The 10,882-nt window shown below is 44.9% G+C and overlaps 3 protein-coding genes across 5 annotated transcripts; 2 read left to right on the forward strand and 1 right to left on the reverse strand.

Annotated features, from left to right (window-relative positions):
• Positions 1 to 75: 75 nt before the first annotated feature.
• Positions 76 to 4,163, forward strand: wdr83 (WD repeat domain containing 83). The gene is made up of 10 exons (XM_058066747.1): positions 76 to 537; positions 730 to 844; positions 926 to 1,046; positions 1,234 to 1,339; positions 1,410 to 1,458; positions 1,585 to 1,711; positions 3,208 to 3,275; positions 3,353 to 3,461; positions 3,531 to 3,645; positions 3,716 to 4,163. The coding sequence occupies exons 2-10, from the start codon at positions 742 to 744 to the stop codon at positions 3,869 to 3,871; spliced, it is 954 nt and encodes a 317-aa protein (XP_057922730.1). The 5' UTR covers positions 76 to 537; positions 730 to 741; the 3' UTR covers positions 3,872 to 4,163.
• Positions 3,159 to 5,804, reverse strand: LOC131125290 (transcription factor IIIA-like). The gene has a single exon (XM_058066705.1). It carries the CDS (start codon positions 5,767 to 5,769, stop codon positions 4,633 to 4,635), a length of 1,137 nt encoding a protein of 378 aa, XP_057922688.1. The 5' UTR covers positions 5,770 to 5,804; the 3' UTR covers positions 3,159 to 4,632.
• On the forward strand, positions 5,772 to 10,650 carry yju2b (YJU2 splicing factor homolog B). Of its 3 annotated transcripts, none has more exons than XM_058066727.1 (10): positions 5,772 to 5,897; positions 6,695 to 6,730; positions 6,808 to 6,861; positions 6,945 to 7,027; positions 7,943 to 7,998; positions 8,069 to 8,129; positions 8,202 to 8,344; positions 8,495 to 8,667; positions 8,735 to 8,873; positions 9,864 to 10,650. In XM_058066727.1, the coding sequence occupies exons 2-10, from the start codon at positions 6,728 to 6,730 to the stop codon at positions 10,253 to 10,255; spliced, it is 1,104 nt and encodes a 367-aa protein (XP_057922710.1). In that variant the 5' UTR covers positions 5,772 to 5,897; positions 6,695 to 6,727; the 3' UTR covers positions 10,256 to 10,650. The 3 variants fall into 3 exon arrangements, with proteins under 3 accessions (XP_057922710.1, XP_057922702.1, XP_057922720.1); XM_058066719.1 differs by lacking the exon at positions 5,772 to 5,897 and adding an exon at positions 6,014 to 6,115; XM_058066737.1 differs by lacking the exon at positions 5,772 to 5,897 and adding an exon at positions 6,156 to 6,545.
• The last annotated feature ends 232 nt before the right edge of the window (positions 10,651 to 10,882 follow it).

Consider the following 10,882-nt stretch of genomic DNA (forward strand, 5'->3'; position numbering starts at 1 on the left):
GGGGGTTTATTTTGAAGGTATCCACTGTACGGCATAGTAGCAGGTACAGGAAATGCACGCCCCAATTTAAAAGGAATCTTAGGGAAGGGTGACAACATTAAGAACTGTAGCCAACTGCTCTATTGGGGTAACTTAAGAACATAGAGTTAATACATAAAGTGTAGAGTTTTTTGTTGTTTTATACTTAGGGTTTCACTTTATAAGTCTGGAACCAAAGGACAAAGCATACACACTCCGGTACAGTAGGTGGCGATATGCATGTAAACGTTGGTTGCGACCAGCCATGAACAAGCGGAAGAAGAAGTCCGGAAATGACGTCCATGATTTCGCTCTCAGACCGCAGAAGTGAATGAGCGGCTTTCTTGCGAGGCAAACATGAAAAGCAGAGTTGAAATTATTATCTTGAAATTATTTAACGTATTCGTGTAATATTTGTTACAATACATACACATTCAAGGTGGATAAACCACAATGTTGCAGACGTTTAAAGCCAACCGCACCTATGTCTTCACACGAAGTATTCTCTTTCAGCTTTGAGTAAGTACCACAAAATACTACAAGGACGCCAAACAAGAAAATGTATCTATGTAGCATTTAGACCAATTGAATATGCTTGCTTCTTAGATTATGAGTCATGTATTGTTTTGTCCACAACCCATTGTTTATATGAGCAATGGGGCGGTCTGAAACTATTGGTTTACTTTTCTCCCTGTTGTTTGTTCCCCCCAGGTTTCATGAAGGATGTCGTTTCCTCTTCCCAAACCTCAGATCCCTCAGCTTCCTCAGCATCTATTACGGACCATCGACTGTAAACAGGGACCTGTCAGAGCTGTGCGCTTCAATGGTGATGAAGAGCCAACAACTTAGTTTATTTCTTGGGTGTTGTTTGTCTTACGCTCTCGTCTGTCTCTCTCTACCGGGTCAGTTGATGGACAGTACATGCTGTCCTGCGGCGCCGACAAATCTCTCAAACTGTGGAGCGGCAGCCGGGGAACGTTGCTGAAGACCTACAGTGGCCACGGCTATGAGGTCCTGGATGCTGATGGGTGAGCATAGAATCATAAAGCGGTGACCTCAGAGGATTATTTTTTATTTCCCTGAACCACCTTTGCTCCAGAAGTTGTTTGCTTAGACTCATTTGGGAGTTTTTTGTATAGTAAATACCAAGTTGCAATACTGCCTTTTGTTTGTCTTAACAATTACAAAGTTGTATTTAATTGGCTGGCCCTGCAGGTCCTTTGACAACAGTCAGATTTGCTCCTGCAGCTCGGACAAGACGGTGATCCTCTGGGATGTTGCCACCGGCCAAGTGGCCAGAAAGCTCAGGGGTCATGCTGGGGTGAGCCCTGCTTTTTCGTTTTTGTTATTTTTCACTTTTTCTTGACATGTCTCTCATTTCTTTGACATAGAAAGTCAACTGCGTGCAGTTCAACGAGGAGGCAACAGTCATCCTGTCTGGTAGGTAAACAAAGAAATAAACAGCAGGTCATTGTGGTGGATTTGATAATCGGGTCATTTCTGCTACGTTAAAATGTTGCATTCAGGGACAAAGTGGTTGCTTGGTAACACTATTGTCTCTATCAGGTTCCATAGATGGGACAGTGCGCTGCTGGGACACCAGGTCTCGCAAGCTTGAGCCCATCCAGGTTTTGGATGATGCCAGAGACAGTGTCAGCAGCCTGAAAGTGGCCAAACACGAGCTGCTTACTGGGTCAGTGCCGCCAAAGTCAGTCATTAATGTTAGGGTGCAAGGGAGAATTTTCTGCTTTTCCTTTCTTTTGTGTTTACATCTATATTTCACCTTAAACTGTTTATATTGCCTTGCTTGGTTTAATTTTTTCATTATTTTCATTTTGACATAGTGAATTAAAGGCAACCTATTTTTCCACATTTCTGACCTATAAGTGTAGTTTGAATGTTGTATTCTTGTGTTAACCAATGACAAAGTTTCAGATCATGCGGTTTGCGTATTTGGAAGTGAGCCCTGAAAGAAGTTTGGGATGGCTCAAACCACTCGGTTCCTTATATGGGCGTGGCTGTAAGATAGATAAGCTCTCTGCCCCAAAACTCTGCTTGTGTGTTTACGTTGCTAACAATGGCTCGTACGGGAAAGCCACATTTGTTTACAATTAAAGATGCCACCATCGGGCACAAGTGGTTGGAGTTCCTGATTCCCTACCAGCAAAAGAAATGCACTTTAATCTGTCAACGGCATTTCACACCTGGACTGTTTCGTGAACATGGGCCACTATGCAGCTGGACTAGCTGAAAAAATCCAAAGAAATATAGCTGGATAGGTGCAGATTCTGGAAGCATTCGAAAGCTCTCTGTGCTGTTTATGTGTAGATGCTCTATAGGAGTCCAGAACTCAATACAAAGGGACGAAAAATAAGCATAATAGGCCCCTTTAACTTGGAATGCTCCGATACATCAACCACCGATTAGCATAAAGACACATGATCAGCAAATGCCAATAAATGGAAAATGGCTATTGGCAACTCCAAACATCCGTGAACTGCTACACAGACAACTGCTTACTTACACAAAATAAACACACTTAGGACACGATAAATTGTTACTTCCTGCTTGCTCTTCTGACTCTTCCACATGACCAAGCAACTCCAACCATTTCTGCCTGATGCTTGCCTTGAACAAACATTTCCTGGGAGCCATTGCTAACACCGGAAACAGAGCAAAGCAGAGGGCAGGCTTACAGTGTATCTGGGCACGCCCATATAAGGAAGTCCGGATCACATTGACGTTACAAAGCTCCTTGTTAGAAAAAAAACTCTCAGAGCCATCCCAAACATCTTTCAGGGCTCACTTCCAAATGCACAAACCTCATTATGCGAAGCTTTGTGGATTATTTCCAGTCATATTCTGAGTTGCGATTATTTCGATTCTGCAGGTTTTTCTCTGTCATGAAGTCAAAGCTTTGCATCTGCAGGTCACTTGACGGCAGTGTTGGCTCACCTTTCCTTTTTAACCTCAACAAGCACTCGCTTCTAATGATTGGGAGGTGTTTACTTTTACTTTGAAAGCATTTGCCTGCCTTTCTTCCTGCACCAAATGAGCAATAAATGTACTGGTGAATATTATTCATATTTATGGTTTTGATAGATTTTATGTTGATAACAGAAATATCACAGGCAAGCATTATCATCTTTGTCCAGACTTCATGTTGACCTTGGTGATGACTCTGTCCAGGTCGGTGGATGGTCGAGTCAGACGTTATGACCTCAGAATGGGACAGCTCCACGTGGACTTCATCAACAGTCAGTAAATCTCTTCCAGATGCGTTGGTTGTGTCCATCCAAAACATGCCGCTGATTGTGTAACTCGTGTGCGGCAGGTCCCATCACGTGTGTGTGTTTCAGTCAGGATGGACAGTGCACGCTGAGCTCCAGTCTGGACTCCACAGTGAGACTGCTGGACAAGAAAACCGGCGAAATGCTGGGCGAGTGAGTGAGTTTATCGAGGAGACATGAGACACCATGACCCCCATCGGTAAATGTGTTTGCTGAACTCAGGTACATGGGACATCAGATGAAGGGATATAAACTGGAATGCTGCCTGTCCTCCAAAGACACTCATGTCCTGAGCTGCTCCGAGGATGGACACGTCTACTGCTGGGACTTGGTGGAGGTGATAAAGGCACCCAGAGTTTGATCCGTACATGCATGCTCAAGATGTTCTACATTCTGTTGTCTTGCAGGGCTGTTTGTCCTTGAAGCTGCCTGTGGGCAAGGCTGTAGTCCAGTCCATGTCCTTCCACCCCAAGGAGACCCGCCTCCTTACCGCCTCAGAGGGGCATGTCCAAGTGTGGGCGGCTGAGCCTGAAGAAGCAGAGGACCCTGACACGGCGACATAATTTGTTAAGACAGTGGGCTGGTTTGAATGTATGTGTTTCCCTCACCATTTGTAAATTCATTATGGTCATTTATGCAAATTTATGCAAATTTGATGACATCTAACGAATTAGCACTAGATTGCAGTGCTGTGGCAACACTGAAAGTGATGTAAATGAGTGATGGAATAGTCGTTCTCTTCCAGCAACACTTTTGTGTCCCTTCAATTAAAATGTTCTGTCTTCACAAGAAATCAGCAGATTGAGGAGACATTATGTTCGTGATTTTCATGAAAAGAAAGCTCAGATTCAGTCAGACTGTGCAGGTATTTATTTATATTATTCTGCATTGTTTCTTTTCAGGGGATGCATGGCGGTCGAGTGGTTAGCACCTAGACCTCACAGCTAGGAGACCAGGGTTCAATTCCAATACCGAGTTTGCATGTGTGGGTTTTCTCCGGGTACTCTGTTTTCCTCCCACATTCCAAAAACATGCTAGGTTAATTGGCGACTTCAAATTGTCCATAGGTATGAATGTGAGTGTGAATGGTTGTTTGTCTATATGTGCCCTGTGATTGGCTGGCCACCAGTCCAGGGTGTACCCCGCCTCTTGCCTGAAGACAGCTGGGATAGGCTCCAGCACCCTACGCGACCCTCGTGCGGAATGAATGAATGAATGTCAAGGATGTTCACAACATGATTACGTCCAAATACATTTCTGCCCTCAATGTAAAGAGTTATATTTTCATATTTCATATTTTCAACTGTCTATTTGAAAGTAACCTCTACAATGTGAGGGGTGAGGTCACAGCCACTGTGAGTTCTTGAGTGTCCACCGTGGAATGACCCATCAGGGATGTGTCCTTCAGCAGGGAGACCAGTTCAATGGAACCAGGAGCATCCTGCTTCACTGGACTCTTCTTATGCAAGACGGCCATCTTGTCACTGCAGCCGCTCAGCCTGGAGGTCAGAGACCTTTTAGGTCGAGGCATCTTCTTCCTGTTTGGGTCGTGGACCACGCCGTGCCGCTGGAGACTCTGCTTCATAGCGAAGCTCTTGCCGCAGCCCGGGTGGCTGCAGGAGAATGGCCGCAGCTCCTCGTGGAAGGCCTGGATGTGGCTCTGCAGGTTAAAGATGGTGGTGAAAGAGCGCTTGCAGGTCTCTCGGGGACACTTGTAGACCAGCCGGGTGTCCGAGTGGACCCTCTGGTGCTGCTGCAGGAACCAGGAGTCCTTGAACACCTTGCTGCACTGCTCACAGCGAAGCAGCGGTCTGTGCTGCTCCCTCCTGTGCTTCAGGTACTCTGTCCAGGTGCTCGCCGTGTAGGTGCAGGTCTCCTGGGTGCAGGGGTAGCCTTTATGCACTTTCATGTGGCGTTTGAGCCTGTTGGGGAAGGTGAAGCTCATGCTGCAGCCGTCATGCGTGCACTGGTAGGCGGGCGTTTGAGTGTGCTGCTCGCTCATGTGCGACTTGAGCTGCTTGTTTTTCTTGAACTCCAGACTGCAGCCGTCCACCTTGCACATGTACCGCTTGGCCTCCCCGGAATGGACGCGGCTGACGTGCCGGGCCCGGTTGGAGTTGGTGGTGAAAAGCTCCGCGCAGCCCTCAACCGTGCAGGGGAAGGGATGCAGGCCGCTGTGGCTGAGCTGGTGGCGGGCCAGGTGGTAGGGGCTGCAGAAGGCCTTGTCGCAGTCGTCTTGCGGACATTTGTGCGGCTTGACGCCGGTGTGTTTACACAAGTGAGCGTCAAGCTTCCATTGTTTGTTGTAAGCCGCCGCGCAGCCAGCAAACGAGCAAATGTAACGTTTGTGAGGCTCTACATTTCCTTTCATTTCGCCGTTTTCCAAATTACAACAGTACTCGCGAGAATCTAAAGAATTACCTCCGGGAACTGTCACCACGTTGTCAGTCTCAGACGCCATGTTTTCCCATAATCCTTTGCCGTGTGACGCCACTCAGAGATGTTTTGTGGAGGCAAGATATGATACGGTTTATATGAATCAGCCAAATATCGACCGTGATTAACTTATTCATCGGATCCACACACTAGGTATTTAGTTTTGATTCAACAAGAATTATTTCATAGTATAAAATATATTTCTATATCTGAAAATTCTTCCTTCATCAGTAAATTGAGGATTTCCCCGAACATTTGTAGTATGTTGGTCTATTATGCCTGGCTAGCCAAAGCTAATTAGCAGCTATGCTATCTGGTCGGTGTAACATCTCTGGTGGAGGCTGGACTTCGCCTGGGTGCTTATAACATTTGTAAGAGTTTTATGTTCATATTCAACATTAAACGATTCAGCTGCTTATTGCGGAATCGCGAAATAGTATGTGTTGTTCGACAGTAAGGTCGTATTTGTGTCATAATTCGCGTAAAGAGGAGGCCGACATAAGTTAGCCTGTTAGCTCGCTTTGCTATCCGTGTTTAGGTTACTAGACACAAGCCAGACTCGGTATTTGAAACAACACAATTGGCCTACATTCTATTTAACTGAGCACAACTCAAAGTATAACAAAATGGACATGTACTCTGCGTATAGTATAGCGTTTCAATCCATAGTACGAAGATGTTTACTCCAATTTATACATATTCGTAATATCACAACGTAAATTAGTTTTGGATAATGTGTTTGTTTTGAAACTGTCATTTTTCCTACTGGAGTTGAATGAAAAAATCAAGACTTAAACACAGGTTAAGATATACTTTAATCTGCCTTTACACAATGAATGATGCATGTGCATAATATACTCTATATTATGAAAGGAACACAACATGGCACATTTCTAGGCACCTTTCTGTTTGCTAATTCTGCGACTTTTTCCTCCTCCTGTGGTGAACAGACATTGACGTTGCGTTGAGATCTTGCCGCTAAAATGGTAAGACTCTTCTCATTAGCTTGCTTGCTTCCTTGCTTGAATATTTTGTCACTTTTACAAATTTTGTTCTCTTGTAGGGAGAACGAAAAGGAACTAACAAATACTACCCTCCGGACTTCAATCCAGCCAAGGTGTGTATGATGATGATGATGATGATAATAATTATGTTTGTTTTTGGTGCACATCGCTTGATTTCTGTCTTTCCTGTTTGCAGCATGGGTCCCTCAATGGCTACCATAAAACCCATGCCCTCCGCGAGCGAGCTAGGAAGCTGTCACAGGGTATTCTCATCATCAGGTTAGTATTATAGGTTAATACCTTCGGTCTCGGGCTGATACTGATACTTGGGGGCATGATACTGGGCCTGATACCAGACAAACCATGTGATGATCTTATTATCACATACTATTTAATCATGAGCTTATTATCATGTACTATTTAATCAAAAGACCATTTTGTTTCCAGAAAATTTTCACTTTATTACATGTGTTATGTCTAAACAGTGTAAACACAATAATTGCAAAAATATTTCAACAATAATATTTTATCAACAGTCTTATCTTATCAATGTCTGACAATTAAAGTTCCATTAATCAAGTTTGGGTTTTTTGGTGACTGGAGAAGCACTAGGAATATTTATAGTTACAGTGACATTTCCTGTCACATGCGCGGAGTTTAGAAAGTTAAGCCCGACTTGTATTTGCATTTTTAGTTTTTTTGATCATTTCAAGAGTGCCCTCCTCATTAATGGTGATAAAACGTTCCATTTCTAATATTCTGTTTGCTATTTTCCCTATTTTTCGGGAGTGTCAACCGCTGACAAACGCTGTGTGTTCACGCTCGTGTGCTGTTCTCTGATTGGTTGTTTCACGGGCACTGTACCAGAGCAGCGCGCTCTGAGTGGACAGCTACGGGGGCTGATACTGGACATGGTTAAACTCTATATTTTATCAGTATCACTGCCCTGGGCTTTGACACAGTATCATTTCGGCCTTTTCCCGTATCATTCATGGGCGGTTTCGAGGGTACAGGGCCAATTAATACTGTAGTATGTGATAATACACACAACCTCATACTATGTAATAATACTGTGTCTCTGACACACAACAAGGGTTATTCACTACAGCTGCATCTGCAACAGCAAACCAAACAATAACGTCTCGCTTTCACTTTTATGGTCACACTCGGACCTTGTTGTTTTTGCTTATACAGGTTTGAGATGCCTTACAACATCTGGTGTGACGGCTGCAAAAACCACATCGGCATGGGTACGTACACTCTCGGTTCCCGCTTTTCTCTCTCTCACTCGGTCCTCACTGTCGCGTCCTTCCCGCACAGGGGTGCGTTACAATGCGGAGAAGAAGAAAGTGGGCAACTACTTCACCACGCCCATCTACAGGTGAACACAAACACTTGGTTGTCTCATCAAATCATAACCAAAGAGCTTTTAACACAACATTGCCTGCGACAGGTTCCGGATGAAGTGCCACTTGTGCATCAACTACATCGAGATGCAAACGGACCCGGCGGCGTGCGACTATGTCATCGTGAGCGGCGCCAGCAGGAAGGAGGAGCGCTGGGACATGGCGGAAAACGAGCAGATCCTCACCACAGGTACACAGACATTTCATACCCGAGAAAGTTGGTAGTAGTCAGTGTGGCCAGCACCTGCTGTCAAGTGTGCATGAGTGCTGCCGCCAATGGGGCGCTGCGGTTCACCGAGGGGAAATAATAAATCCAACATGTGACGTTCCAACCCCACAGAGCGCGAGGAAAAGGAGAAGCTGGAAACGGACGCCATGTTCAAGCTGGACCACGGTGGGAAGGACAAAGAAAAGCTTGTCAAGGCGCTCCCTTCGCTGGTGGAGCTTCAGGACTACCAGGCTGGCTGGAAGGATGACTTTCAGCTCAACAGCGCCCTCCGCAGGAAGTTCAGAGTAAGAAGCACAGTGTTGAAGCACAGATGCGCAAACCACTAACACCTCTCCTCTCTTGGTGGTCTAGACGGAGAAGAAGGTGATAGCGGAAAAGGAGGAGAAGGACGACGCGGTGAGGGCGAGGACCAACCTGTCCATCCCGCTACTCCCCGAAAGGGACGAGGACAAGAAGCTGGCGGCTCTGCTCAGCTACCAGACGCCCAACTGTGAGTCTCCTCCTTTCTTTTACTGACACACCATTGTTTATTATTGTGTTATTGTTATTTAATAATGACTAGAAATGTCAATTCCCTTTAGAGGTGATGTGAATGCTCAGAGATCATATTAAATTAGGACAGGGGTCTCAAACTCAATTTACTTGGGGGCCACTGGAGCTAGGGTCTGGATGAGACTGGGCCACATCAGGTTTTCCCCCCAAAAAAAAAACAAGAAACGCATTTATTAAAAACAGAAAAATGAATGAACTTTGCTTTGGTTTCGATTTTCTACAACAAAAGCTCTGATAAAACATTCCACTGTTCTCAAATATCTTACTTTTTATTTTTCTACACAAAATAAGATGAAAAATAAATAAACAAATAAAGAATAAAGAAAATCAATCAATCAGTAATAAATAAATATAATAATAAAACGGAAAATAATAAAAACTTAAGAAACCACAAATAGTTGGTGGGTAGACAAATTATTTTTTTCAGATTAAAATGAACAAAGCATTATTAGAGCCCTGTAGACATGACAAAACACGACTATAGTCACATTTATACTCTTTTTATTTACAACATATTGCGCAACTGCAGGGTCTTGAGACACATGCTAACTCGCAAACTAGAGGGCTAGCGACCTAAACGGTAGCCTTCAAGTTATTTCCTTTAAATTAAATAGCCAAAAACTTACCACTTCCACACGGATAGGGAGGATAACTATTAACAGTTATTTAACCTTTAACATGAACATTAATAAATATTTTTTTCTGGGTACATGATACCACACAGCATCCATATCAAACTTGCGCGGGCAATTAAACTTTCATATCAAGGCGGGGGCCTCAAACTAGTCCCGCGGGCCGCGTATTTGAGACCCCTGAATTAGGACTATGACACTGGCTAACACATGATAGCACTTGTAAGTCATATATGGTCTTCTGGTGCTTCTGTGTGGGCCTAGTCAGTTTAAAAGCTCCTCCTCTCCGCCCTCAGCCTACGAGGACAGGCAGCGCTGCAAACGCAAGGAGATCTCCTCACGCTCGTGGTTCAGCCCCACCCCGACCACACCAGGCGGCTCCACCGGGGGTCTGCTCCACAAACTGGGCCTTCAAGGGAAAGAAGCCGCAATGGCCAAAGCGCTGAGCCCTTCCCAGCTCATCCGCAAGCCCTGCGCCGCGCTCGCCCGCAGGAAGTCCGACCCCGGGGAGGAGTCACAGGCGCGTCAACGGCAGGAAGCAAGTGAGATGATCCGCACTAACGAGGAAAAATTCGAGGAGGCCCCAATAACTCAGGACTGTGAGAAGACACAGAAGCACACCAGTTTGGGGAGCTTGGGCTCTCTGGTGCCGAACTACAGCGACTCCGACTCTGACCACGGACACTGAGAAGAATCAGATTTTTGTTATTTATTGCTGGAATTAGAGGCTGAAGCTCAAGAAGTGGGGTGGTCAAGGTTTCTCCAATGAGTCCGCTTACAACACCGCTATGCTAACAGGACATGCAGTGTTCACCTATTGATTTTCTCTCCCAAACACAAGCTGATTTCACATACCTGGCGGGAAGCGAGGACCCGTGGTACTTTCAGAACAGTTGCGTCATCAAGTGGAACGACTCGGGTTTTAAGCAAGTCTGATGTTCGGATTGCCGGAATGTTGGGAGTCATTTTTCAAGTGGAAAGCCCCCCATCGTGGAAGCTCATTCAGTGATGCAAAGTGCCTCATATAGTGGACGCAAATAATCCCTTTGGAACATTGGAGAATAAAATTAAATTTCAACTTGGGTCCTAGGAAATTGTGCTCTCCTGTAAGGGGTCCATGCTCCCCCAAAAGATGGTGAACTCCTGCTTTAAGACACTAAGAAACAAATATTTATTTTTGTTAAATGGGCCTGTCAACTTCAATTTGACCTTGTGAAGGATGCTTTTATGATGAGCTATGTGCATTAATTGACCTTTTTTTTGTAAATGTTTCAACATCCACAATTTTCACCTCACTTCATCTTGGTTTAAAAAA

The sequence above is a fragment of the Doryrhamphus excisus genome, chromosome 1, assembly GCF_030265055.1.
Source record: "Doryrhamphus excisus isolate RoL2022-K1 chromosome 1, RoL_Dexc_1.0, whole genome shotgun sequence".
Classification (NCBI taxonomy): Eukaryota; Metazoa; Chordata; class Actinopteri; order Syngnathiformes; family Syngnathidae; genus Doryrhamphus; species Doryrhamphus excisus.

Coding starts and splice junctions, on each gene's coding strand:
- yju2b (XM_058066727.1), top strand. Junction 7,999..8,068: donor CAAAAACCACATCGGCATGG/GTACGTACACTC, acceptor CTTCCCGCACAG/GGGTGCGTTACAATGCGGAG. Junction 8,874..9,863: donor CAGCTACCAGACGCCCAACT/GTGAGTCTCCTC, acceptor CTCCGCCCTCAG/CCTACGAGGACAGGCAGCGC.
- wdr83 (XM_058066747.1), top strand. CDS start 742: ATGTCGTTTCCTCTTCCCAAACCTCAGATCCCTCAGCTTCCTCAGCAT. Junction 1,340..1,409: donor AGCTCAGGGGTCATGCTGGG/GTGAGCCCTGCT, acceptor TCTTTGACATAG/AAAGTCAACTGCGTGCAGTT. Junction 3,276..3,352: donor CCACGTGGACTTCATCAACA/GTCAGTAAATCT, acceptor CGTGTGCGGCAG/GTCCCATCACGTGTGTGTGT.
- LOC131125290 (XM_058066705.1), bottom strand. CDS start 5,769: ATGGCGTCTGAGACTGACAACGTGGTGACAGTTCCCGGAGGTAATTCT.